General features: G+C 40.1%; 1 protein-coding gene across 2 annotated transcripts in view; it reads left to right on the top strand.

Moving 5' to 3' along the window:
* The window catches only part of gpc5a (glypican 5a), a 170,886-nt gene that overhangs the window by 5,417 nt on the left and 137,554 nt on the right, over window positions 1–27,915 (top strand). For both annotated transcript variants that reach the window (XM_036541275.1, XM_036541276.1), the window contains exon 2: window positions 2,644–2,805. In XM_036541275.1, the coding sequence (XP_036397168.1) occupies window positions 2,644–2,805 (162 nt within the window). The remainder of the gene's footprint in view (window positions 1–2,643; window positions 2,806–27,915) is intronic.

The raw sequence follows: 27,915 nt of genomic DNA, 5'->3' as shown, positions 1-27,915 counted from the left end.
GCTTGGACTTTGTTTACATGTAGAGTGTATTTGATGAATGTGATTAGTGGTGCTCTGTAACTAAGCAGAGATGGCACAGTTTAATACCATACTCATCTAATGCATTAAACCAAAACATTTATTCTCTTGTGGCTTTATTCTGGATCATTGTGCTCGTCATTAGGGTCCACCTGAACACTGAAAGGTTGTTGATTGAATTCCATTTATACTAATGTATTAAACAATGGCATTCAGCATTGCATGAATCAATGTGGGCTTTGACCCTATGATGGTCTGGCGCCCTCTACAGTGGTCATTCAGCCATTCGGGAAATGCTTTGATCTTGCTGGCCTTTCAGGCATAACACTGTAAACTGCTTCTTTTCAGTATTGTCTTTACTATGTGAAAAAGCAGTTTGGATTTGGAGACCATGGCTTGGGAGTGTAATGTACAGTACGCAGGCCTGTTATGAAGTTTCTGTTGAATGCACGTTTGCCAGATTTGTTTGGTTTGTCATAAGTGATCGAATGAAAACATGTGCAAGTGAATGAAAACCTTCCTGTGGAGCTACGTGTTTGTTGCTGCTGTGCCGAGACCACACCACTCTGTAAACATAGTTGAGCTCACGGTTCTGCTCAACTGCTTCCCCTGTGAGGAAGAGCCATGCAAACCACACAGCCCTCACAGACTGGCCAGCTTGCTTCACTCCCTACTGGAGGCATTGTCTTCCAAACGACACACCAGGGAGCATCTCTCAGACATGGTAAAATTTCATTGTCCACAGCAAACACAGCCCTGTCCTTCTGGCCCTTCATTTACAGTTCATTTCTCAGGCAATGACCACAACTAGCCCAGGTGCCGTCGGGGGGGGGGGGGGTTAAGAAAAAAACTATGTCTGAAGAAGAACCTCTGATTCTATATTGGCTAAAGGTTTCTGGGTTTCCAGCAGATTTTGTTTTCCCTCTTTTCTGTCAAGTAGTGTCAGGGAAAATCAGGGAAAGAACTTGATTCTGAAGCATTACTTTCCTCTGGAAATCTTACAATTATCCCATTCATTTTCTGTTGTTTTTTTTTATATGATATAGTGAGTTTTAAATAATGAAAAATGCCATTCTTAATAACTGCTCATAATATACAGTTCACAACCTCATAATATATTTCATTGCTGGTCCTTCAGAACATTTCAATTTCTGATTGAAATATGTTCATACGTAATCAAGTTGAATTTGGAATAACACTATCAGCTCTTTTATGTGTCAGAGTTTTGTTGATCACATTACAGTGAAATGACTGAAATAGCTATATCAATTTCTGAGCAAGTCACAAATGCTTATGAAGGCATGACTGCTGCTTCAAACAGCATCATGATTGGCTTGCTGAGGTTGTGATGGGCAGTAATGTTTAACACGTAGGCTATGTCCGAGATACTGGACCTTCAATGTGTTGTGCTGACTCCTTAACAAAACAACATGAGATTTCGTAACATTTTTTTAGCTTTGATGTGGTGAATATGGGATTTTGAATATGCTGAATGCTTTTACTTAAGAAATTATCCCCAAATTGAACATGAACAAAAAAAGTAAAGATGTGAAGCCCCATCAGATTAAGAGACTGCAATTTCTCTGATGTTCTATCAACAGCAAAACATTTTGTAGTTTCTGTGGAAATCATTTGGGTAGGGTATTGTAACAAGCGTAACCTGAAACTCTTGTTATTTTATCAAGATGTGGAGGAATTCTTTCGTATACAACTGCAGCTCTGCGCCTTTCTCAAGAACTCCAAAATGGTGCAATGTGGGGCACAGATAGTGTCTTTGGAAATATTTCAGTGTGATCTGTTGTAGCTTGCCTGTACTTTTTTTTTTTTTTTTTTTAAACGTGGTTTTGCCCTTTGCACACAGCTCGTGTTCATGGAGGACTTAGAGTGGAAAATATTTGCTATCATTCTGAGAAGTGATAAGAATGCTGAATACTCCAGAAATCGGCTTTAAAGCTCATTTTTGACTTGTTTCAACATGTATGTGGTAAAATAGAGGGCATTGTCGGCATGCTTTGTCAGATAGGCTCCTCCACTGCAAAGTAAACAAACTATGAATAATGTTGTTTCCACAGCTATCATGTGTCATGCAATTTAAGAGAATTCTCTGCATGGACTGATGTAAGTTTTATTTGCCAGATTTATTTTGTTAAATAACAGAGGCACAAAACCTAGTTACAGACTAAAGAGAGACAGTATGTTCAGGGCAGTAGAAGACAATGCTAAGTAAAACACTGGATTCTTGAAGCTGATCAAAGATCTTAACCTAAATTGTACAGGTCCACTTATGTAATATCCAGCATGAGTGAGAACGGTAAACATGTGGACACTGGACAAGTAAATAAGGTTAAGATTTTCGACCAGATGTATGAGTAGGACCTGTTGTATTTAAAAGGGCTGTAGTTGGTCCTTTGGAGCATGGTAAATAATCAGATATAGTAATGAGACTGAAGGGGTAAACACAGGACCTAAAGAGGACAGGACACGAAGCCTGGGGCTTAGAGGTGTACGATTCCAGGACAGGGTTGAAAGCCTCTGATGTAATGAACTGCAGGGCATGGAGTTAAATACTCTTCTGTGCAAAGGAATTCTCACCTGAATATTTTCCCCTGTTTTTTTTTCAACCAGGATCTGATCTTCAGGTATGCATGTCCAAGAATCTCACTTGCTGCACCAAAAAGATGGAGGAGAAGTACCAACTGGCTGCCCGACGGGACCTCCAGAACCTGCTCCAGACTTCTAGCTCCAGCCTGAAGTTCCTCATCTCTCGAAATGTGGCAGCTTTTCAAGGTATGTTTTCTACGCAGACAAGTTCAACGACACAGAGTCGGATTGATCGAATTAAAAAAGCAAAAGAAAACTAAAACAGAAAATGGAAAACCCCGGACCTATAATGGTATATTTCCTCCTCATTAATGTCAGAATTAGACAGTCATGCTACTGATGTACATACAGAGAGAGGGAATGTAACCAGGGGTCTGATGACCCAGTAACCAATGGACAGATGCATCCTTAGATTGAAAAGAATAATCGCAAAAATTAAAGGGACATAATAACATCAAATGTTTTAAGTATCGCATTTGTACATCTGTTTTATATCTGAAGTAACATGCAATAGATAAGTCACAGGGTAGTGGGGGTGGGGTAGCCTTTCTGTATTTGTGAAATTTCAACGTTGATTATCCAAAATGAACGTAAAACTATTTAAAGCACGGTCAAAAAAAATCTTATTTGTCTATAACTGGGTATTGTCAGCTTGCAGGTCACTCTATTATGGCAGTTTAGAATTAAATTTCATTTGTAAACACGTGAGGCCTTGTCATGGCCTGCTTCAAGCAATATTGCCTCAATGCAGTCTGACTGCCTGGAGGTCTGGGATCAGGTCTTGATGAAACCTTTGAGCTTTCTTAATGCCAGTGTATTTACTGCAGCCCACACTGACTGAAAGAGTGGCCCCAGGGGGAAAGGTAGAGTTCAGATGCTCAAAACGTAAAGCATCAAAGCCCAGCCCGGATAAACAAGCGCACAGATCAGAGATTAAAGCAGAAATACAAGCATGCCCTCCGAAAAAAGTTCTCTTAGTTGTTTTTTATCCTCTAAAACAGACACGTCTGAGTCCTCTTGTGGTGATGGGACTTGAGTTACAGCAGTGGTAATTCTCTGCTTAACTCTCAGCTGTGCTTTTGATAACAGCTCCTTTTTCTGTTGTCGCAGGCTTTTCTGAGCCACAGACTGTTGTGTGTTCTACAGGGCCCTCTTTAAGTAGGCCTAAGTACTGCCTAACTTCTAGATTCAATGCACAATTGTCCTTTAACTTCAACTCATGACAGCTTCCAAGAAATGTGCTGCTGTTAAACTAAAGCAGTATTTTTGTTTCTTATACGTGAGGAGTGACAGTGCTTCTAGACCAATGGCAATTTTCACTGGGCTTAATTTTTTTTTCAAATATCGCATCCCTTCGGGTCAGTTTTGTTTTCCAAACCAACCCTTTTTTTGCCATGCAGACTTCTCACTACTTCGATTAAAAGATAACATAAAATCCTGCAGTACTCTTGGACAGATTCATAAGCATTCACAAGAATGACCATTGAAGCTATAATAAATTAATATAGGGAATATCATAAATGTTATGAAAAATAATAAATTCAGGCCACAAAAAGAAAACCTTTTGCTCATTGAAGTAAAATCACTTTTTGTATTTGAACATACGATTTATGCCTTTTATTTTAAGAGGCTTTGTTATGTTGTCATGTCTGGAGACAGGAATTGATTAGTACCCTCTTGCTTCATGATGATGACTTGACTCAGCTTTGACCTTGGCTACAGATGGCACTGTTTGAGAGGAGCATTTGTTTGTGGACTGACCATGACAGAGCACCCAAAGAGCCCAAATCCACACATTCTAGGAAGACGTGATTAATAGGCTGTGGTCTAGAATATTATTAAACTATTATATTTTATAAGAATTACACTGGAACTAGAATTACAGTCAAAAGATTCCAGGTTCAGATCATATTTGCAACATCATTGTTGCATGCTTAAAGTACCAAACCCTGAATTGCTTCTGTAAATAACCAGATTGTGTAAGAAACTGTGTGAAAATCTCTCATAGTTATGTTTCCTCAGCTAACTGAATATCTTAAGCAAGTAAATGGGGCGGCAGTGTAGCATAGTGGTTAAGGAGCAGGACTTGTAACCGAAAGGTTGCCGGTTCAATCCCCGCTGGGACACTGCTGCTGTACCCTTGGGCAAGGTACTTAACCCACAGTTGCCTCAGTAAATATCCAGCTGTATAAATGGATAACATTGTAAAGAACTGTAACCTATGTAAGTCGCTTTGGATAAAAGCGTCTGCCAAATGAATAAATGTCAATGTAAATGTAAGTAAATAATAAAATTAAAAATGGATTGTCTTAAGAGTTCCAGCTGGAATTTGAACAATTGATGGTTTCAGTGGCTCCAGTCAGGGTTCAAATTACACTTTGACTTTTATATTACAGTAGTCTTAAACTGTAACTTACCTTTAATTCTCTGACAATGAGCATAATGTTCAAACACAGTTTATGAGCTTGTTGATTAATATACAACACTACATGTTAAGGAAATAAGAAATATCATTAGAGAACAAAGTCTTTATCGTGAGGAAACCACTTAATATCTCAAGGGAGTGAGATCCTTATCATGGGTCGTTTCCTCATGATAAGGATGTTGGTCCCTTGAGGTTATAATATGTTCTCATGAGATATAGATCTCATTGCCTTAAGACATGGTGTTCCCTTGATATTATACTAAATGGTTCCCTCAAGTTAATTCTTTTTGTCTTAGGGGCTTAATATTCCCTTAGAGGGTCTGTATAATACAGTTATGTGCACACCAGATTTTTCCCATTTTAGTTTTCGAGACAATACAACAACAATAGCAGGCCAATTAGGGTATGGAAACCATGAACAGGCATAGATATGGGTTTTAAGAAAAAAAAGTGTTGTGTAAAGTCCACACATGCTCCGCTTGGTGTGGCTGATAATGAACAATGTAGCTGCATCATGCGGTTTCAGTTCCTGAAAATTTATGTTAGATTAATCTGACTGGATGTCTTGTTTTCAGTGCTTGTAAGGGGACTTTAATTTAATGTTATGGAGGTCCCCAATTCAAACCTTAGTCTGGTGAAGCAACATCCCATGACAGGAACAGGTTTTTCAAAGTACTGTCTATAGCTGAATTGTATACTTTGCGGCATGGAGAATCTTTGTTGTGGCTTTTTTCACCTCTTATCTCCCTATTGGTGTTTGTTAGGCCAATACAGGTGTTAGTATACTCATACATGTGTTTTGCTCTCATTGCTTTCCCTGAAGCAGGTAAAACTGCAGGTGGATTAACATGTCTGGGATGTGCGAAGTGAAAACGTGGCGTGTTTTGAACTCAGCCATATCATTACGCTGAATCACTCTAATTATCTCTCTGAGTTTGAAACACACATAATTCGGTCCCACTCAACATGATCTGAGGTGATTTCCAAGAATAGTAGGCCTAAACATGACATTTAAAACAAGTGGCATATTACAGGAGCAGCGTCACTGGATGTAACTATCACCTGTAGGTTTTGTTTACTCTCAGGGCTTGCCTTCATGTCCTTATAGACGGGAAAGGTGTTTTACAAGAATAAAGGGGGCGTTCAGTCTTACTGAACTTAATTTTGACTTATTTCACTGAAATATAAAATTTAACATTTATGTTTTGTGGTTCCTCAGCTTTACTGTGTTAAGTGCTCATATTTAATAGATTTTTATTTGTGTTTGTAAGTGGGAACCTTAGCTAATTCAAAAAACTTCAGAACCCAGTTCAGTTAGGCTGAGCCTCACATGGTTCCATGCCCATGAATGGCACTGTATGTGTTAGAAGTCCAGAGGGCCTAATTATCTCAGAATCATCTCTGTAGCATTGAAGATACGGTAATAATACTTTCGTGTGCTGTGTTATAAGCTATACAAAAGCGTGCCAATCATTTAGCACATGCACTTCTACCTGACTGAAAAGTAGGCTGCATTTTGTGTCAGAAGTATGCACTAATTTTAAATACTTCCCAGTGGTGTGTATTGTCTGACCGTTGTGGCACAGCTTTCTGTTTGCCTGTCAAACTCTGCTCTCTGTCAGCTAATATATTGAGAAAAATGAGTGGGTCATTGGATCTAAGCAACATAATTTATTAGACAAGTTGACTTTAAACCATGCTAATTACTTATCTGCCTGTACCTTGCTATGTCAGAGTACTCTCAATTAATCACTGCAGATTTCATGTCCCTGAACCATAGCCCATTGATGTTTTCTACCTCTTGTTTCGAGTTTAATTAAACCTGCTGTCACAATGCCAAAAAAGCTAGAGAAAAGGAAAGACAAAAATGTCTGCCTGTTTTAAGACCGCAGTGGTTTAGACCGTGCCAAATGGGAACACTTTAGTCTGCCCCAACTCTAAACGAGTGGTGACGTTACAACATGAAGTCTGCCACTTTGAAAACAAGGCTAGCATTTTTGTCACAGTGAAAAACATTCAAACCGTTATAGACTGGAATGGGCTGCTATTGTACTGAGCTGTCTGATTTCATCTTTGAGAATATTTAAAATAACTGACTCATACGGGATTCAAGACTACAAATTTTCTGCAATCTACTTATTCTTACTGCCTCCCAGCTGTGCAAGACATCAGACCAGCAGGGATCTAGGATGGTATTGCACAGTTGCCATGGGTCAAAAACAAACCTGGGTGTAAAAAAACCTAACTGAAGTGATTTTTCTCAGTGGGCCACATATTTGTGCATTGTGCAGGTGTCATGCAAGAGCTTTACGGCTTTAGATGAAAGACAAAAGTTCTCTGCGAGCGGTGATGTTCTTCTTGCAGAGGTTACATGGAGGACAGTGATGAGACGGTACTCTGATTTTCCATTTCGCTGTAAAATAATATCACATCAATTTTGTAATTTCAACTAAGTCTGAAAGACATATCAAAGACACCTGCGAGATTCCCATGTGCAAAGCCAGATCTTTGGACAAAATGTCTGGACAGTGTCATCATTGCCTCCATAGACAGCAGCAGCGCAGTTTAAAACAAGCACCACTTGTGAGTGGGAAAAGACCTTCTTGAATAGTCTGCTTTTGGCACCTTTAAGCCTTAATAGACTCAGGAGATTTTTCCTGGCTGGTGTGTCTCGTGTTTATGATTGTAGCATGCCAGCTGTGTTTCTTTTCCAATGCAAGGGTTCTTAATTATGTCTCATTTCCATTTGAATAAATAAAGACACTACCGTGGCTAATACGTTTGCCTGCTACATTTCATTTATGACAGCCATGGCTGCCTCGTTATATGTCCATTTCAGAATCATGTTGTACGACTGAATTTGGGGCAGGTCAGTGGGTGGAATTCTACCCTGGCAAGGTAAAAATGGCAACGTGATGCAACAGAAATAGAAGTAATAAGAATCAAAGCAAACAAGAAGACAATACCATAGTATTATTTATTTTTATTAACTCTGTACATTGACTGCTGTCTGGCTAATCATAGTTCCTCTCACAGTGCAAATTGGAACATTAGTCCTCTTGTAATGTTTTTCACTTGCCCTTTCCTATTAAATCCTGGACATGTGTGCTATTTCTCAAATAATTAGTGTTGAGGGTTAGTGCTAATCATCAATAATTAGTGCTTATCATCAATTGCATCATACAATCTTACATCACCTCACATCTCTATAATAATAAAACATCAACAACAATAAGTATCTGACATCAGGTGAAGTGGAAGGGTGTCTGCCCTGTCCTCTGTACCAGTGCATAACCATAGGACAGTTACTGATTTGCTCAGAAGGCTCTCATTCTGAGGCTGTGAGGCCATTACCATTAAAACATTGGAGACTGTGGTGATTTATGTCTGACTTCCTGGAGTCCTGGCACCAAACGTGGTCAGGAGTTTGATGGCCGTTGAATGGAAAATGCTGTCATATTTACCTCGGAGTGGTTCATGGACAGTGGATCAGTTTTCACCAGGCAGCAAGAAAGAATGTCTTTAGGGCGGCATTCTTGGTGGGGTGGGAGGGTTGGGGCGGGGGCTCTATCTGGTAATGATGTTTTAGTCTTTTTGGATCAACTTAGCAATAGCTGTTACTGTACTTGTCTGAAATGCCTGGGTGGTAATGGATATGTTTCTTAGGGGCTGTCACATGGGGTTTAAAGTATTCTTTTTCAAATATCAATGTTTTCAGGTGTGAACCACAAAGTGTTGATCAATTGGTGGCAGTAACTATACTGTAGGGGCAGATGTAAATTTCCCCAACATTTGTTTGGATTTTTCTTTGAAAAACTGCCTGAGGGGATGTTCAGTCTAACTTTTACGCATTAAAAAGGGCGTACATAACAGATCCATGCTCAACACTTTACATTAATTTTAATTGCCAAGCTTGTGAAGATGTGTATTAAAAACCTGTAACATTTACTTAGATATGTTATTCAAAGTTGAGTTTGAATGCATGCCATAGCACGGATGAGATTGACATTTGCTGGCACTGAGGACTCTACAGTCTTGGCCTTTTGATGCCATGTTATAATTTCATATTTTAGCTAAAGGGGGATCTTTTGTGTGTGTGTGTGTGTGTGTGTGTGTGTGTGTGTGTGTGTGGGGGGGGGGCTGTGCCTTCACAACAAACAAGGAAGGGAACATATGAATGAAAAAAAGAAAGAAAAAACCTGCCAGGCAGAGAGTATACATCTTCTGAGAAGGACAAAGGGAAGGCACAGACAATGTCATGTCATTAATTCAACATCATTGAGCATTCCTAAATGATGAAAAGCATGTTATATGCATGACTTGTATTTCTGTGTCGCCACTGACTGGCTTAACAATGCCTTTGTTTAGGAAGGTTCACTGCCAGGATTCTACTCTATGACACCGCATACTTCCCATGAATATGTTGCCTTTAGGTAGTGTAAAAAATTTCTAGCTCATTTTGAAATCGTAGTGTCATATCTTATATAAATCTGGAAGCAGGAAGGAGATGGGGATGTGGTTTTAATTCAGAACAAATCTCTTAAAAGCCCATTGTAAATTTGCATTGTAAAAGATTGATGACCCTTGAGCACCAAGCAGGGGAGCCCAGAGCTTAAAACTTTACTCTTGAGTTTTGTAGAGACCTTCGCTCAGAATCCAGTCCAAGATGCATGTGTGTTGTTCAACCTTTAGACTGTAGAGGGCGCTGCTGAGCGCACTGTGCTGTGATTAACATTTTCACAACTGCCACTCCTGGGCTCACACTGTATGCTGTGTCAACTGCTTTTAATCGATGTTAACCGTATATTGACCTGCACTTATCCTCTCAGGGCAGCTCATCAGTTCTAATTTTCTTTGTGAAAGAAATCCTTCTAGGAGGTGTCTTTGTGGCAATACGATTCAAGTGAAGGATTCAAAACTAGTAGCAATTAAAAAAAAAAAAAAAAAGTTTAATCATTTAATCATAATCATCACTATACATTTTGGGTAGAATGTATAGTGATGCCAAATCAAATGATCAATTACTTGTTTTCACCCCTAAACCAGTTGGTTGTACAGAAGATTAATCTTGGTAAATGAAGCGGAACATCACATTTTACAACTGATTTGTTCATGGGGCACAAATGAACAGAAAGTTAAAGAAGTTGAAGGAAAACCTTTACTTGTATTTTTCTGTTGGCACACACAGCTCTACCTAACAGCCAATACTCTACCAGCTGATGTTTTACCAAGATCAGCATACAGTTCACAACTCAGTCAAATTCGACGGAACGAAGATTTGGCTGTATATGTATATATATATTTATACAGTCTGCCCTGAGAACTCAGTTAGGATACATGAGTGTATAGGCTGAAATTACACCCTGCCACAAGCCACTCTGATGCCGTTTCATGGAATTAGCATTTTTTTCCAGGAGTAAACAGTGGGAGAGGAATGCCTTTCAAAGGAGCCTGTAATGGAGTTACTATAGTTCCACAGGGAAGGAAACACGGAATCTCCCCCTTTTGTTTGCCTCTCTTAATTAGAACCTGTCGTCTGGTGGTAACAGATGATCATTATGAAAAACAGGGCAGCTGTGCTTTGTGTGTAGGTGCATTTTGGCGAAAGGTCTTAGAGGGGATAAAAAGCAGTGTGGCACCGATACACTCCATGCGTGGTAGCATGATGTGTTGCTGGGAGCCCCCTGCTTCATCAGTCCTGAAGTGTCCTGTGTCCTTTTCCAACCTGTGAATCAAGAGTTGTTCTCCTGGCTGTGAAGCATCTTTTAAATCTGCAAACTTAGCATAACATCCCTTGATTCTGAAATGACTCAAGAGGACACTACTTGGAAGGGACAGGAGGGTTCTTGTTCACTGTGACATTGACTTGGGTCAAGAGCTCTTAGTAAGCTCAGCATTAATTACTTATGTAACAAATAAACCAGCAAACACTTTTACAAATCACTTCTAAGAGAAGACATGGACATGTGTAATAACTGTAATATTTGATTTTTTCATTTTGATGATTGTTTCTTTGTTTGATCATATATAATATAATTTAAATCCTTCAAAGCAAAGTCTTTGTACAGTGTTGTTTGCATATTGGTCACCTGACATAGTAGTATTGTACAAAGACCTTCATTGGCACAAAGATATGTAGCCTTTGATGTTATGTCTACTTAATGGCATTCCTAACCCAGAGGATTAGTGTTTTATGGGACGATTTCTGTGGCTACATGACATGCTTAGCAGGTCTGCAAACAGTTATTGAAGTTGCATTTTTGAATTGAGTTGATTGCAGCCCTGATACAATGTACTGTTGAATTCATAGCCTGTTATCGCACACCAGGAGCATGCAGCTTGAGGGATTTTTGACAATATTTAGTCTGTATCCGTTCTCTACACCGAGAGTATGAGTTCATATCACCTGTGATTCCTATCAGGTCTTGTTTGCTTGACTGAAATTAAATTGCTCAACACACTCCCAGACAGGCCAAGCGTGGTCTCTCATGAGAAAGCACACTTGGGGTGCTGGTGTCTGTGTTCTTGCGCACGTAGAAAGTGCCACCTCCTCCCTGGTTTTACTGCCGTGTCTGTGCAGTGAACCACGATGAAAAGCAAAGTCAGTTTATTAAGATGAAATTACAAACCTCATGTAACTGCAAAGCTGCAATTTTTATATATGAAATGCTTTAAATTGTTGAGGCAGGCGTGGTGGCATTTTTTTCTTACTGTGACAGTTTTTTTTCTTTGTCCTCAACCTTGAGTAAAAATGTATTAAGCATATTTTTCAGTTGTTACATTTTAATTAGTTTCAGTGACCACCAACGTCCGGATGAAGTGAGAGCATTCTTAAATCTTTATATTCTAAACAAATAAGTATATAAATAATTTTTAAAAACTTGCCTGCATTCATCAAAGTCAGGCCAGAGCACCACAATGGGCAGATTGAACACCCACTTTTGTCACAGGACTTTAACAGACTTTGACTTTAACCTCTGTGCTGTTGCAAGCAATTAGGCCTCGACAAGTTCCCATGGGATTGTCTTTCCTGATCTTGTGATAACTGTGCTAGCATCTTGAGTGGAGAGGTGATTAACATTTTTACTACAGCTACTTCTGTTTTACCAGTTTCCTTTGTGAAGGAAAGTCTTGTTTGTTTAAGCAGACTTTACTCTTGAGAGATTGTAGTAAGTGAGAAGAAAAAGGAATTCAAATTCAAAAATAAGTAAATAAAATTATTTTATAAATAGAAATTCGTGGAATATATACCGTAAATACAATATAAATATAAAAGTAAAAAAAAAAAAAAAACAACAAAGTAGTGCGTAAGATTGTGATGTTGAAGGACAGTTTTGTGAAAATTTATTCAATTCATTTCAATTCTTTATTTCAAGTGGCATGTCTACTCATAAGCAGTGCTGCCATGTGTCTTATTTATAGTATATAATTCAACTCTGAAATTACAGGTCCTACCTTCTCTGAACAGCAGCAATATAGGCATGCAGCCTGCCATTCTTAAACAGGATGGTCCAGATACCCTGAATGTTTTGTAACATGCAGGCAGAAGTCATCACGTCCAATGATTCTGAAGTAGTATCTGGGTCTTACTTACTGGGAGCTGTGTAGAATCACTGAATGCACCAGTAGGTGCTAGTTCTGACTGGAAATATAAACTGCACTAGCTCAGATACCTGAATGTTGTGTAAACTGCAGGCATAAATTATCGCATTTTATGATTCAGCAGTAGGATAATAGACACATTATTATGAAAAAAGTGAATCGAGACTGTGCTTTCTGTGTATAATTGTGTCTAAGATGGGGAATTATGGGATGTCTTTGTGCATGTTGTGCCCCTTTGACATTTCACATTTAGGTTTATTTCTATAAGCATTTATTTTCTAGAAGTAATCTTGCTTTTTTCCCTCAGGGCATGGTTGTTTTCAGCCATCACACTGTACAGGGAGGGTGAATATGCTCTTGTTTTAAGGACCCTGGATACAAAGAGGGTAATATGGAGCTGTTAAGTACTGTTTTCCTACATGACAAATGGCAGGTATTTAGAATGGAAGGTTCCGTTTTGACATGGAAATGAAGTGGAACTGAGGCTGGCTTTGTTTGTGTGCAAGACTATTTGTCTGCAGGAATGCTGTGCATTTCATGTGCTGCATTGAAGCATTTCTCATGGACACAGACAAACATTCAGTCTAACTATGTTTTTAAGCATAATTATTGAATTGTGAAGCATTTGTTACATTTTTATGATTGAGACAATATTTTAGTTTTTATTAGGTTTTTTGAGAATGGAGAAAAGCAATACTTGCTGAACTTTGTTTCTCTGATTTCAAGACTAGAGGATTTAAATCCATGTGGATTTAATGGAATTAAATGAGATCTTCACAAGATGCGTGTTAATGAAAATCTGGAGCAATTGATCAGAGCAAGAGTGGCTCAGCCCTTTCAATGGAACACATAATGGGCTAGATTCATTTTATTTTTATTTATTTATTTATGTTCTGGAAATAAGGAACACAACTGTATTCATGTATCTTTTAAAAAAGGTCTAAAAAGGTCTCTGTGCTGGGTGAGAGTGCACAAGACCTGGTTATCTCATAAAACATCTGAAAGGGCCTCTCTTAAAACATATTTACAAAGATCTTACAGCTTTAAAATCAGAATGACTTGGGATGTGTTAAAAGATGACGGGACAGGGTCATCTAATGGTACCTCTCAATAACACGGCAAAGTGCACATGAGGCTTGTTTCAACTTGCCTTAAGTTAAGGACAAGGTGTCATAGTTTAGACAGTATCTGGATGTTACTGTCTGTAGTGAGAACTGTGTTGAATCACTGAGTGCACCAGTGGGTGCTGCTATCTGACTAGAAATGCAGGCTGTAAGTACAGTACACACTGCATTCCATTCACTTACTGGGATCCCAAATTTGTGACTTTCCACATTTCACCTTGTAATTTCCACCTCTGTCCTGAGCCCAAACAAAGAGAGCCTCTGTGGTAACAGTTTGTTTAGATGGTTGGGCTGCCCTGTAATTTTGCAAATTTTTGGGAAAAAGGCAAGGAAGAAAAAAAATGTGTACAACTCTGAAAATTAATAGACAAAGCTGTAGTAATACTGTATGTTGGTGTCTTACTGGGTATGGTCTAAATAATCACATGAGGCAGTGTGTATTTTTACACTTGGAATGTATTTTCTTATTACTTTCAACTGTCTGCTTTGGTAGGCATTTTGTCAGAAATTCACGTTATCATTATGAATATGATCATTATTCCTGAGAGAACATGACAGCATTGAAAGCTTTGCATATTTGAGTCTCTCTGTTTGTTGTCTTTGGTATGAATATATGTAGTCATTTTCTACTGTATCTTCTGTAAAATGACAAGAAGATGCATTCACAGCCTTTCACGAAAACCAAATGGGTTAAGATATCTCACAATGGCCTGGAATGTGAAGTGTTTTAGCTGCACAGTCAGTCGATGCATCAACTGTGTCTGTGCTGCAGAGTGAAGCTCAACGATATATTGGAGTTGGCCTCACTGTTTCTCGGTGACACTCTCTCTTGATATTTTTTGATGACTTAAACCTTGTCCCTGTCAGAAATGAAGTGCAGTATTATTCTATTCAACAAAGAAAACTGAGAGTGCCAGAACTGCATACTTAAAATATGATTTTCCCTAAAATGACAGGAGAGATCATCCATTTGTAGATCTTAGAGCTTTAAAATCAGGATGCCTTGGGGTGTGTTAAAAGATGATGAGACGGGGCCATCTAAAGGTACTGCTCAATAGCATGCCATTTTTAAAATGCTACAGGCCTTTTTTTTTGTTTCAGGATGTTGATCTTACCCATTGAATTTAGGCCTTTTTGATTCTTCACTAAAGTACTTTTTTTTTTTTTTTTTTTTTTAATGTTGAGGACATGTACTTGGAGGTTTCATTACGTGAATCTTGCTTAACTAATACATGTATCTGACATGGCTGCTTAGCTTCTCCTGCAGCCTTTAAGTGTAGAGTCACTGTTGCCTGTTCTCGCGCAATGAACTTTAAAGAGGTAAGTAATTTTCAGTTTTATCCAGTAGTTTTAAATGAGTCATAAAAAAATCTGGTGGAGCAGCACCATAGGAAAAGGGTTTACAAGTAGCTCAGTGGTCAAGCCATTCGCTTTGAACACAAGCTGGACTCTATGGCCTGGGTTTGGTCCCAGCTGTGTCATCAGCCCACAATGGCTGGGAGCTGGGAACCCACAGTGATGGAACAAATTGGCTTTGTTCTGCTGGGAATAGGGGTGGGTAGGTTGGCCAGGGTTTGTCTCTCATTGCACACATACTGACCCCTGCTGGTCAGTTGAGCACCCAGTCTGCCTGTGTAAAGATGTGCATGAAGTGTCTTCCTCATGTCTGTGCAAGCTTGGCATAGAGACTTTGTTGTGAAAAGAAGTGTTGCTTGACGTCGCATGTTTTGGAAGAGAACATGTGCTTGTCTGTGAGCTCCGGGATTGTTAGAGGGGGTTGTGATGGTGACAGGCATCTCTGCGATATGAAAGGGCACACCAAATTGGAAGAGAAAGGGTACAAAGTACAACTCCTGTACAGCTCAAAGGCTTCCATTACATTGTTTATGAAATTATAAAATAATAAAATGGCCTAAATCATTGGGAGGGTCAGTCTTTCCTGAGCTAATTGCATAGAGTGCAACATTCTATTGCCCACACTCCACCAATTAATATAAAGACAAAGCAACAACCTAATGCAGTTATCCAATTTATTGATGAGGTCTCTTAAGTTTGCTGGCAGGGAGCCAAAGTATCTTGCTTCTACAGTGCTGGACATTTGTTCTACAGAAAAAGCAGACACCGTCTGGGTTACAACCTGCTCAGACATAGGTTTGAATAGAGTAGAACAGAATAGTGATTTTATTGTCTTCGGAGAGTGGAAAATATGTCATGTGAACAAATATCTGTATCTTTCATTCATGTCCATAGATAATGACAATGGATTTGGACATCTGTGTTGTTTTTACTTTTGAGAAGGAGTCATTGAGAAAAACACTGTTCTGATTTGTGGATTGTTCAGGACAATAACGTTAAGCATTGCATTAAGAAAAAAAAAATTGCTATAATATCTTAAAAGCTGCAGTCACATTTTCTGGCTGGAGGTAGTGCACTTGCAGTATACATAAAGGTAAAGTTTTTGTTGTCTGTGATGTATTGCTTTGTTGATATGGTACATTTGACATTTACCTCATTGTTCTTCAAGCAATGGAAACTGGTTTATTTCTTAAATTAGAAGTCTGCCAGTGTTTCCTGAAGATGTAATTGGCACATGGATTTGTAATTACATAATTGCTGTATTTTTCCATTAGAGCATCCTGTCTGACAAACAGACATACATTACTAGCCATTTAAAGCAGGACTCGTGGCGTCCAATAACTTGTCTAATGTTGAATTCCTGTTTTTCCAGTTAAACATCCTGCATGGAAAATTCATCAGTGTTGTAGCTGTCATGCAGCTTCAGCTTTCATGGAGCTTTAATGCACCTCTTTGCACAGTTCTGATATTCTCTTCACTCCAGTCCTTTGCTTAATGTAATGAGTGGAATAAATAACATTCATTTGGAATTTTCATTTGCTTGTGTAAACTACAGTGTACTGTACACACACTGAGACATCTGCTGTGTTAACTGCATAAAAGAAAGGGTCCATGAAATAAGCCGTGCATGGAAAGTGTGCACCTGTTATATGACGCTGCTTGGTTTCTGACTGTATCCACAAACTCCTCCCTTTCCGAGGTCTCTGTCGTCTCCTCGCATTCCTAAATATTTGCCTGAGGTTTCCTCTGCTAAGCCGACAAAGATGGTCATTGCATCCTGACCACAAAGAAACCAAGCCCTTAAAAAAACATGGAATTCAACCTAGACAAACAGCCATGTCTGACCAATATTTTTGCTTCCATTCACTATTCCCAGTCTCTTCTCTCTTAATTTTCATGGGGTATGTGACCTCTCTGACAAAGCTGTAACCAGTATCCACATTCCATCACCTTTAATGATGAGTGCAGAGAGCCAGTGGGCACTAGATTTGCTGAAGTTTTGGGATATGACTCAGCTGTAGAACGAACCCACATTGTTCCGGTGTCAGGGTGGATCGTATAACCACAAGGCCACTGAATCGGTATTATTTTGATTTCTTATACTACATGCTAAAAATAACTTTGCTAATGATACATTTGTGTTTAAGGACAGTAAAGTTCAGCGGGGCTATCTGACACGTCAGAGAGGGGTTTTTTTTATCCTCTGTAATTTCAGTCCATCACTCTTGTTTGTTTCTTTGTGTTTTTCCTCTTGAGCAAAACATCTGGGTCAGTTGAGGTCTGCAATGTTGACTCACATTTGCGGCTTTTTAAAACATTGCGCTAAGACATCAATCAAATCTGAGTGGAGGAGGAAGAGGAGGAGGACAAGGAGGAAGAGGGAGACATTTGGAAAGTTTTGGCATGCTGCGTGGGACCGGACAGGGGAGTTAGGCTGCTGTGGTGGACTCGGTAATGGGCCTTCAGCTGTAAAGCCAAAGCTCAGAGAGAGAGATAGAGAGAGAGAGAGACAGAGAGAGACAGTGAGAAGAAGACAAAGGGACAGAGACTTTTCCACACAGCTTGGCCTCAAGAGCAGTGCAAAGTCTGCACCAACCTCTAAACGAGCAACTGCATAATGACTTCCCACTGCTTTCTAATTACACATAATAGGCGGAGAGTAATGTTTCAGCACTGGCTACCGTATTGCCTTTTTTTTGATACAGCAAACATTCTTGCAATCCAAATCAAAATTTATTCAAATATTAAAATGTTTACTTTTAGTGTCACGTGAAGTGCCCTTTCTGCATAAAGGTTTACAAATCAGTGTATGTGACCATTGATTGACCCTGCGTGTTTAAAGCATGGTCCATGCTGGCTTCTACCATCAACTGAACTAATTATGCATAACCATTGATATTTTTTGGATCATAATGTCAGGCAATACAGTAATGTCCTAATGGGTCACCTTTCTGGAACATGCTGTCAGGAAATGCTCTGAAGTAGAAGGCATCGTTCCAGCGTTACCTCTTAATCGCTGGGTGTACAGGCCCTTAATGCACTTACTGTGGATATGAGGATCGAATAGCAAATCTGTGTCCTCCAGCGATAGGGCTGGATCTCCATATAATTGCTGGAAAATTAGTCAGCAAAATCATTTCCCGCCCTCACGCACTGCTTCTGGCTAGCACACAGAAACACAGGGAAACAAGTCAATGACAGTATCTCCTTTGGGGAAAAAAACACATTATTTATTCATATGATATTATAAATTTGTCGAGTTTTAGATGATCACAGGGTGCCTCTCCCAATGTAAATTTGTATTGCGTGTACGAGTTAACATTATTTTTAACACTCTTTTAGTCAGGAGATAAATGGGGGTTTTGGTAGTTTCATCGTAGGTAATTTTAATCATTTAATCAACTGCTTTAACTTTACCTCTTGAAAATATCAGTTTATTTATTTATTGTTACTTTTGAAAAGGATCACGGTCTGTTGCATGTGCAGCATGTTTGTATTATAATGTATTACTGGACCATAATGCACAGCACTTACTCTAAATGGTGCATGAGTCTAATGAAGTCAACGATGAATGAACAGAGGCAGGCTCCTGGTTCCTCAGACACAGGCGCTGAGTGACGCTTTTCCCCTTTGCTCATTTCTGTTGATTACAAAATTATTCTGTAAGTTAGTAAAATAATAAACAACCAGATGAACAAGCTTCTAATTAAGATGCAACAGAAATGACTCCACCATGATGGTTTATTTAGCTGGGTTTCTTTTTTTTAGCTCTAAATACACAGGCCAAATGACTAATAACAAACCTGTCACTGGCTTCGACATCACCTCTCCTGTCAGCTAGGCGGCCTTTACTGCTCCCTGAAGACGAACTCGGAAAGTTGGGGGAAGCCTGTCACAAGACTGGCTTTGAATCCCAATGAAAGGCCCTTTATCTTCATTGTTATTTCATACTTATTAGTAAACAGTGGCAGGTTTTGTGGCACGCCCAGGCAGGGCTGGCGGGGGGAGATTGTGTGACAGCATGCAAGGGGGGCACCTCGCCCTGCGAGGCGCGCGCTCAGCAGGGGTTTCTACCCCTCTCTTCCTGCACGGCATATTAAAGACCCCGCTCTTCCTGCGCTCGGAGCACCAAGGCTCTTTGAAGTGCGGCAACGAGCACCGTTGCGGGCTACTCAAATATTGATTTTAAAAGCTCACCGAGCAGAGGGAAAGATTGGGAGACCATACTTTTTTTTTTCCCCTCAGACTTCAGTATTGTGAGCGTCATTCTGTTATATTAACTGCTGAAGCGGGTTACTCACTCCCTCCCATGTTCTGCGAGTCGTTCCTTCTGTTTTCAGCAACCGAATACTTAAGGGCTACCTCTTTAATGTTTAACTGCAGATAATTCACAGCAAACACTGTAAACACTTTGTCTCTCGCACTGCGCTGACAGTAACTTGACACATTAAAACGAGTCTGTTCTTGCTGGAGAGTAGATGGCATATCTCGGCGGATGCGTTTGTACTGAGGAAGCGCTCCATGATAAGGATTTGGGTAAATTACTCCTTGCTCTGGAAAGCACACAAGGGTGTGTTATGGGTAAAGGAACGAGGAGTAGTCAACTTGTAATCAGGGGTACTCCTCCTCAGATTTTAGGGTGTCTGTGTGAACTAAATTGAAGGCTACACTAATTAAAAAAAAAAAACATTCTAGCGGAGTGCTTTTTCTCTGTGGGCACAGACAGTATGGTGATGAAGCCCCCTAAAGCCCAAATTGCCTATCTGGATATCAATACATGGAATAAAATGAGCATATGAGAAGGAGGAGACAGAAGAATACCTGACAATTGTGCACATGCATCACATCAGGGCCCATGCTAAACTTGCTAATTAGCTTGATGTCACAGGTGACCGAGAGGGGTTTGAAGTTTCACGTAGTGTCTTTTAAATTTTGAACAAAAGAGTGTAATGTGTATCTAAGTCTGTTTGCGTTGCTGTGATTCAGGTGTATGATGACTTCTTATTTGGAAGTCACTCTGGGTAGGAGCATCTGCTAAATGACGTAATGTAATGTAATGATGAAATTCAATGGCAGAGCACTGTGCTGCAGCATGTGTGCATGGTCACTGTGGAGGAACAGTAGCCTTTTTAACTGTGCGGATCAGTTCACTGTCAGCACTCGGCACACCTCAGGTTGGGTTTCAGCGCATTTTATATTCATATCAAAACACCCCTCAATGATTTACTTATTGTGAGTAATGTTACTTATCAACAACCAAAAATCAAACTACTATTTAAAAAAACTACAACCACAGACTTAAACAACACACTACAACCTTACTGTCTCCTCATAATAGTCTGTCAGTCTGACTCAAGTCAGGAATGCCGTTTTCATGCCGTCTGGAGTGCTATTTTTGGCACAGGTGGAGGAAAAGCCTGCAAATATTACCGACTTTGGGAAAACACGGCACGATACTCGATCCGGGGGCCAGTGCTTCTGCGTCTCGTGTCTCTAATTCCCCCTGATCTCTTACCCATAATGCTGTTAGTTTAGTCCCTTGATCTCAGGAGTCATACTGAGCTCTTTCACTTGCGGGGCGAGCTGTTATTTTCTCCCAGTGGCGTTCCTGTGGAGGCTCGCTCTCTGCCTGCAGTGCGCTGGCTTTTGATGAACGCTGACAGCCAGAGACTGTGCTCTGCCGTTGCTGTGTGCTGCTGTAGGATCCCGGTGTCATTGTGTTGCATCCTCATTACTACGCCGATGCCCATGCGAGAGTCCCACGCCCGTCCAGCCTGTCAGCGCTGGCAAACGCAGCCAGTGTTTTACTTGGAACGCGGAGCTCCTGTGACTGAACGATAATGGAGCTGAAGTAGATGTTTGCGCAAGCTTTCAGTTGGATCTTGCCATCTTTCTCCCCCTCTCCAAGAACAACAGAGAGTAAAGCTGGAAGTATAAAGATTTCATAAAAGGAGATTTGAATCCCTGAGTAGTCTTATGAATGTTAAAGCTGCTTTCTGTCATAAGTGCATTTCGGGTTGGTCCAACTTCATAGAGAGCAACAGTCATTAACAGACTGTGCTTTGTGCACATTGAGTGTAGCTGTATTACTGAATATGAGTAAAAATACTTTTTCTTTAAATCATCTTGACATAGAGAGATATAGATATAACACACACACACACACATACACATACATTTAGTGAGCACACTCTGTTTTATCCAAACCTAAAAATAAAATGGTCTATTTCCTCTCACCTTAAGCTCAGGACATATATCTATTATGCTTATTCAGTGAAACTTTGTTTAGGACCCACTGCTGCCTGTTAAACCCAAATAATGGAGGTATTTTAGTCCAAGGATCCTCCTTTGTTTGCCAGGCCATAACATTCTTTTGTACTTCAAAGCCTCATCTTCAAACAGAGGCCCTAGTGAATGGAAGAATTGGAACGGGTTGAATGGAACACGGTTGTAAAAAGTGAGATTACCTGGCCTCACCTTGGTGGTGCGTACCTGCCATCCAGGTAAAGACAGCAAATAACAATGGGAGTTTCGAGTTGCTTAGGAAAGAGATGTTCTGATATGCCCTTGACATCTCTGTAAATACGTGTACTGTTGGCAAAAGCTTAGTGCATCTGTCTGAATCAGCCACTCCAAAGCTTAGATAAATGCATCCACAGCAAGACTCACATGCTTAATCTGGTTTTAATTTTTTTGCACTGAATGCCACAGCTTTTTGTTTATTTGTTGTGTTTTGTGGTCCGGGGTTATCAGTTTCCCCGAAACTTGTAAATAAGGAGAAGTCTTCCCATCACACTTAAAAGTAGTCATGACCCGATAACATCAGAATGCTTTGATCTGAAAAACACTGCATTTCAACAAAGGGACCTGTTGATCTCTCTTTGGCCGATGATAACGTGATAGTAGCAGTTGTAGCCCACTGAGTCAAAAGCACGGAGCAGCTCTCAAAAAAAGCTGTGACAGCTCAGGGGGTGAACCAGTCGTCTTCCCTGCTGGAGTGGAGAGACAGAGGAGAAAGCCGCTCATTGTAAATGTGTCTCTCCCCTTTGTGTGGATGCCCACGCATGAACAGTTCACATGGTAACATAGTTCGCAGGGTGAGACTGAAAGCACACCCAGCATGCCCAGACAAAGCTCCCCCACTCCTTCTTCACCCCTGCGTCACGGAAGGGTCTGATGCCCTGCCAGGCCCAACGGCGATCCAGGATTTCCCACTTTTGATCCCAATTAATCTGAAACGCACACAGCGATGGAGAGGAAGACGGAGATGGAGGAACAGAAAGACGCACGCAATCGGGGTTTTACCAGATGGAGCTGACCGCAGATGTCTTTGTTCCGCCATTGCGCGGAGTGCCGTGTGAACCCTGGGCGCGGTGCCAGCGGCCTTGAGAGCCGTGTGTACTTAGCAGGGAGAGCAGTTTACTAACAGTGACCTCTGACCTCTCGCTGCCAACACTCCCACCTCACCGACTGGGCAATCTGGCTTGGTACCACGAGAGTCTACAACAAGAAGAGCGTATATGCTGTAACGGAGAGAATCCTCTATTCTCATAAAGATGTTTTAATAATGAAGTGGGCTCTTTTGTCTGCTTATTTGTGCATATTTCTTTTCAGCAGTATGGGCAATGTTGTGCATTGGTTTCGCACTGGTATTCATGTAATCACTTGCCAACATTTTTTTACGTTCAACAGAGCAGCAGAGCAGATTACCAGCACAGCAGAATGGCAACATTTGCATTAACGTAGTGCGCACAATTCATGTTTGCTGGTTTTCTGATCCCCATTAACATCTATAAGTCTGTAACTCGATGTCACAGCTGCTAGCCATCTCTGTCATAACTGCATGGGTCATTGTCCTATTTTCAGATTACAGAGGCATCCTGTGGGCAAGTACTGTAAAAACACTGCTATCCACTGTTTCTTGCTGATATGTCTGGGTGTGAGCAAAATGACACAGGCTGCCCACTATCTTTTTACATAAGTTTATTGAGAACCTTGAATCAAGACACTGTTGAATCCAGGTAGGGGAAAAAAATGATGGTTTAAAATATTGGTATGGATTTGTTATGTTCCTCTTACATCAATATGATTAATTATGAATATATTTGGAAAAAAAACAATGATTTGATTGTTATATGGGGATTTATTTTATCCATTTTATATGATATTTCAGATAAAATTGATTGGTTCTTCCGCTGAGGTTCTGGTCTAAGTTGGCCATTTACTGTCTGTCAGTTGTTGGTAGTCAGTGGATGTGAATAAACAAAGGTAGACAGAAATAATTGATTTCTGAACCGGTCTTTTATTTTCATGTTGGTATCCATGTTTGTTGGTTTTCCCCTTTTAGATGGTGAAGTGGGCATGTATAATATTTTGCTTGAAGACAATGTAAGCTATTTACCTCCCCCTGGATCAGGGTGTCTGCCAAGAAAATAAATGGTACAGCTCTGTTGCAAGTGGAGACATTTCAAGACATTTCACTATCCATAAGTTCACTTTAAGTTAACTGATGCTTACCTTGTGACTTTTTCCATCAGCAGGTAGACTGATGTAATGGCCCTTGGTATTCGCCAGATCACATTTTCAGTCTGTTCATACGCTGTTACGATACGTACATCAGTTTTATTTTGTTTTTCTTTTTTTCTCCTGGCATGAATGTTGTGGCAGGGAGTATTATGTAACATTAATAGCACTCAAAGAAAACAAAGCATTTCAAAAACTGAAATGAAATACAACAGAACAATTCAGCATAGTAGAAGCATTGCACGGGCAAAGTGCCTGGAGCTTGAAATGGATTTTCCTTCGTCAAACAGAGAAACTCCGCTGGGACTCGTGGCATTTAAAGATTCTGTACTGGGTGTGGTTACATAAACAGGTCATCAGAGAGCATAGTGGTGGCATTGCACATAAACACAGATCACTAGCTTAATTACCAAAACATATATACAGTATAGTAATGAACACAGTGTTGTCAGCGATGCAGTAGGTTTTTGAATTCTGTGTTTTCGTTGATTACAGTTAAGATCACGTGACTGTCATGTAACAGATACTGCAGTGTCAACCTGACCCTCGAGTAACTGAGCCAGGCCAGAGTCCCGAGAGAGCAGCTGTGCAAATCACAGTGACAGTTTATTGAACACACAACCAGGAATAAGTGAGGGGAAATACAGTGATGAACAAACAGCTGCACATATGATATGTGCAATGTAACAAACAAAAACACTTGGACTAATACCCTTAAGTGGGTAAATGGTTCTAATTATGTTACACCTAGGTAGGGAGAGCCACTAGCTGGAATAGAGATTGACTTGCAACTATATCTTTTTTGCCTCTCTACTTGCCCAGATTATATACTCTCCCATCCCACATAAATAACATGAACTTTAGTCTAACTACTACCTTGGTTCCCACACCTTGGTTTTCCCATGCACTCTATAGAAACAAACAGATAAACAGAGGGAAAACCATGGCCTCAGACACGAACTCACTCACAGACATTACAGGTAAGATGGTGGTTACATTTACTGCCGTACAGTAGTGAGACAAGTTGTGGGACAGTAACTCTAATATTTTACAGTTATACCTGTATAGTTAATACAGTGCAGCCTTTCAGAAGTGTTAACAGTAGTGTCTTCAGTGGGCCTGTGTTATTGTAATCAGTGCTCCTATTGATATCAATAGTGAATAATTTTCCAAGAGCAGAAAGCATATCTGTATTCAGAGGTCTGGTATGTGAGATATACATTCAGTATTGTCTGACAAATCTTTTCTCATATGGGGGAATATCTACACAAAATTCCAGTTGTGCCTCTACAAACTATTTGCCTGAAATTGCCTGTTTTTCACAGTTTGTGTGTGTGTGTGTGTGTGTGTGTGTGTGAGGGAGAGAGATGAGTGGTTCTGTGCCAATCTGAGTCTGGATTAAATGTAAACCACGTCTCGTCTGAGGCCGACAAGATCATTTCCTCCATCTCCCTGAGGAACCAAGGGATTCAGTTTAATATGTGTAGATTATCATCGCCCCCTAGTGGTCATACTACTCAGTATGGAATCTCACATTTTTCTTTCTTGAACAAAAACACTGCACTACTTTGTTCAGACCTTGTGTTAAATTTATTAGTCAGTCTGGGTTTAGCAGACCATGTGTGTCTTTGAAGATCCGAATCAGTGCACAGAAATTGGTTTATCACTAGATCCCACTGTTGCTTCGACAGGCATTTGTCTTTTCCAGCCTGTTACATAGATGAATAAAAGCAGCACATTCCTCTGTGGTAATGTCTCATGTGTGATTCTGGGTAATGAAGAGCATCAGAATTATACCACTAATAATTATAGCGGTATCATGGAAATAATGACTGGGTTTCATCTTCCTCTTCAGCATCATCGTGAATGGAGCAGGACAGAATGAAAGGATTTTTTGCTTGAGAGCAAAAGCGCATCCAGCTGAAATTAAGTAGACGTCCTCTGTGATTTGTGGGTGATTTTACTGTTAAGTCATAGTTCAGTTAAAATGAGTTCATTTACAAAGTTTCTTCTTGTATGTCTATGTTGTCTTTTATGGCCAAATTTGGCTGTAAATAACTATGCATGTTGTGGTTTGAGGTGCACAAAAAGTGCCTTTCTGCAGGCCCAAACCATGCCCCATTGTCAATATGTATACAGTTATTTCTTTGTTTGTTAGATGCTCTTATTCAAAGATGATACATTAAATACAAATCACTAGATCAATAAATGACCTGGCACAGCTATTATTGAATTGACAAATGTGACATTTCCATCCATGTCGGTCTTTGTCAGGTGAGGATAACAAGAAACACATATACACAAAGACACACAGATGCCTGAGCGCGCGTGTGCACGTGCACGCACACACACACACACACACACACACACACACACACACACACACAAAGAGAGCTATAATAATACATTTCATAGTTCCTCATGACCAGAATTGTCATGCCATTTGTAGGCGTGAAACACATTGTGAAACCTATTTTAACAGCAATTGTGGTGCCATGATCCGCAGTGTGCTACACCAGCTTGTTTGAGAAGTACACACACTGACAAATGTACAACATTTTTGAGGTTTTCCAAGGGATGGAAATGTTGCCTTATTTGTTGATGCAATAAAGGGAGTTTTAGGAGCACAATGCTGCAGTAATTTCTCCCTTTCTTCTTCATGGCTGAATTAAACATTAAGCCGTCACGCTTAAGTAGACTGGTATGCGGTATCGAAAATGAGTAATGCTACAATTAAGGGAAGGGGGTGGGTAAAACCTTTTATCCGTAAACAACAGTGGCAGTTAAACCGCATCGTTGTGAATTTGAATTAGAATGTGTTTCAGATCCTGATATGATGTATAAAGAATCCAGACAAAGATGTTTTTGCTCATTGAAGTCTTTTTTCTGCTTTTTACAATGGGACATTAATCAACTGGAATGAATATGGACAAGTAATCAGTTCCTTATATTCCCTGTTTGCTGACTTGTCCTAACCTGACTGTTCATGCACTGGTGACAGAGGTGCACATTTCTGTGGCCGAGGTGATGCAAAAGGGCAGTCATGTGAAGTGGTTATGCAACGCTGAAGGCTGGAGGTCAAATTTTCTTGGGGGCATTGCTGTTCTCCCCTTGAGGATGACACATACTGTATTCAGGCGATTCTGGCTTAAGGTCACAACTTCTTGCAACTTTGTGCCCTTCAGAATTTATTAACATTGATGCCAAACGTCAGACTGGCTGCTTAAGAAGTTAATTGTGGGACACTCTAATTTCAAGGAAAAGGGGGGAAGGCTTGTTTAATGTTCGTACATTTTATTTCCCAGAAAGGTTCCCCTTTTGACTGGCCTCCCACTTCTCAGACAGAAACATATTTGTGTGGCTTTATTAGCGGTGTTTAACCATCAACCCACGAGCACATAAATATGTGTTCTGCATATTGGCCAAACACATTAGCACCCTTGTTCCTCATGGTTATTAGTGAGACAGTGTTTGAATTTTGGCCAGAGCTATAATAAGAAAAGCACCAACATATAAATGATGATGCATTGAAAAAACAAATGATGACCAGGTTATGAACCCATATCATACCATTAACATGCATACAGTGTGAAATGGCTGTAGGATGCTGAGTCCCCCTTTTCTTAAATTAGTATTTGATATCTTCTGATTAAAGCGGTACATACATTACTGTTCAAAACACACAAGCAATTTGACAAGTGTCATGTCAATGCTTGCTTCACTCAAGTAATTAAGGAAAGAGAAAAGCAAAAGAGTTTTGAGGAAATAATGAAGCCTTGGTGAAACTGTAAATCAGATCCCAGATCTTCATGAATTTAACTTACCGTGTAAATTTTCTCCAGGCTGCTATGTTGTGCTGCACTGTCTGGCTGCTGAGAGCTAACAACGTTGTGCAGTCAGTGCAGTGAACGCATGGAAATGTTCAGACAGAGACTTATTGAATTGTCAACAAAGGCCACCTGCAACGTTCAGGGTTGTGTTTGGTGGTGAGAGGCGGTAATAGATAACAGTAATCCAGGAGCCCTTTTTTGAAAAATGGTTTCATTAAAAAGTAACAGCACTCTGAAGGGTAATGAGCAGCCTGTTCTGTTCCCTGGGCTCGCTCATGCACCGTCTGGAGGAAATGAGATGGGCCCGGAAAAAAAGACAAACATTTCCCCAAGTGCTCTGCTATCTCTCCTCACATTGAATCATCCACATCACATATTGAAAAATTCTCAGTAAATCATTCCTCATTCTTTGTGTGTATGTGTGTGTGTGTGGACT

The sequence above is a fragment of the Megalops cyprinoides genome, chromosome 11 (genome assembly GCF_013368585.1).
Source record: "Megalops cyprinoides isolate fMegCyp1 chromosome 11, fMegCyp1.pri, whole genome shotgun sequence".
NCBI classification, from domain to species: Eukaryota; Metazoa; Chordata; class Actinopteri; order Elopiformes; family Megalopidae; genus Megalops; species Megalops cyprinoides.
This window is presented reverse-complemented; position numbering and strand designations above follow the sequence as displayed.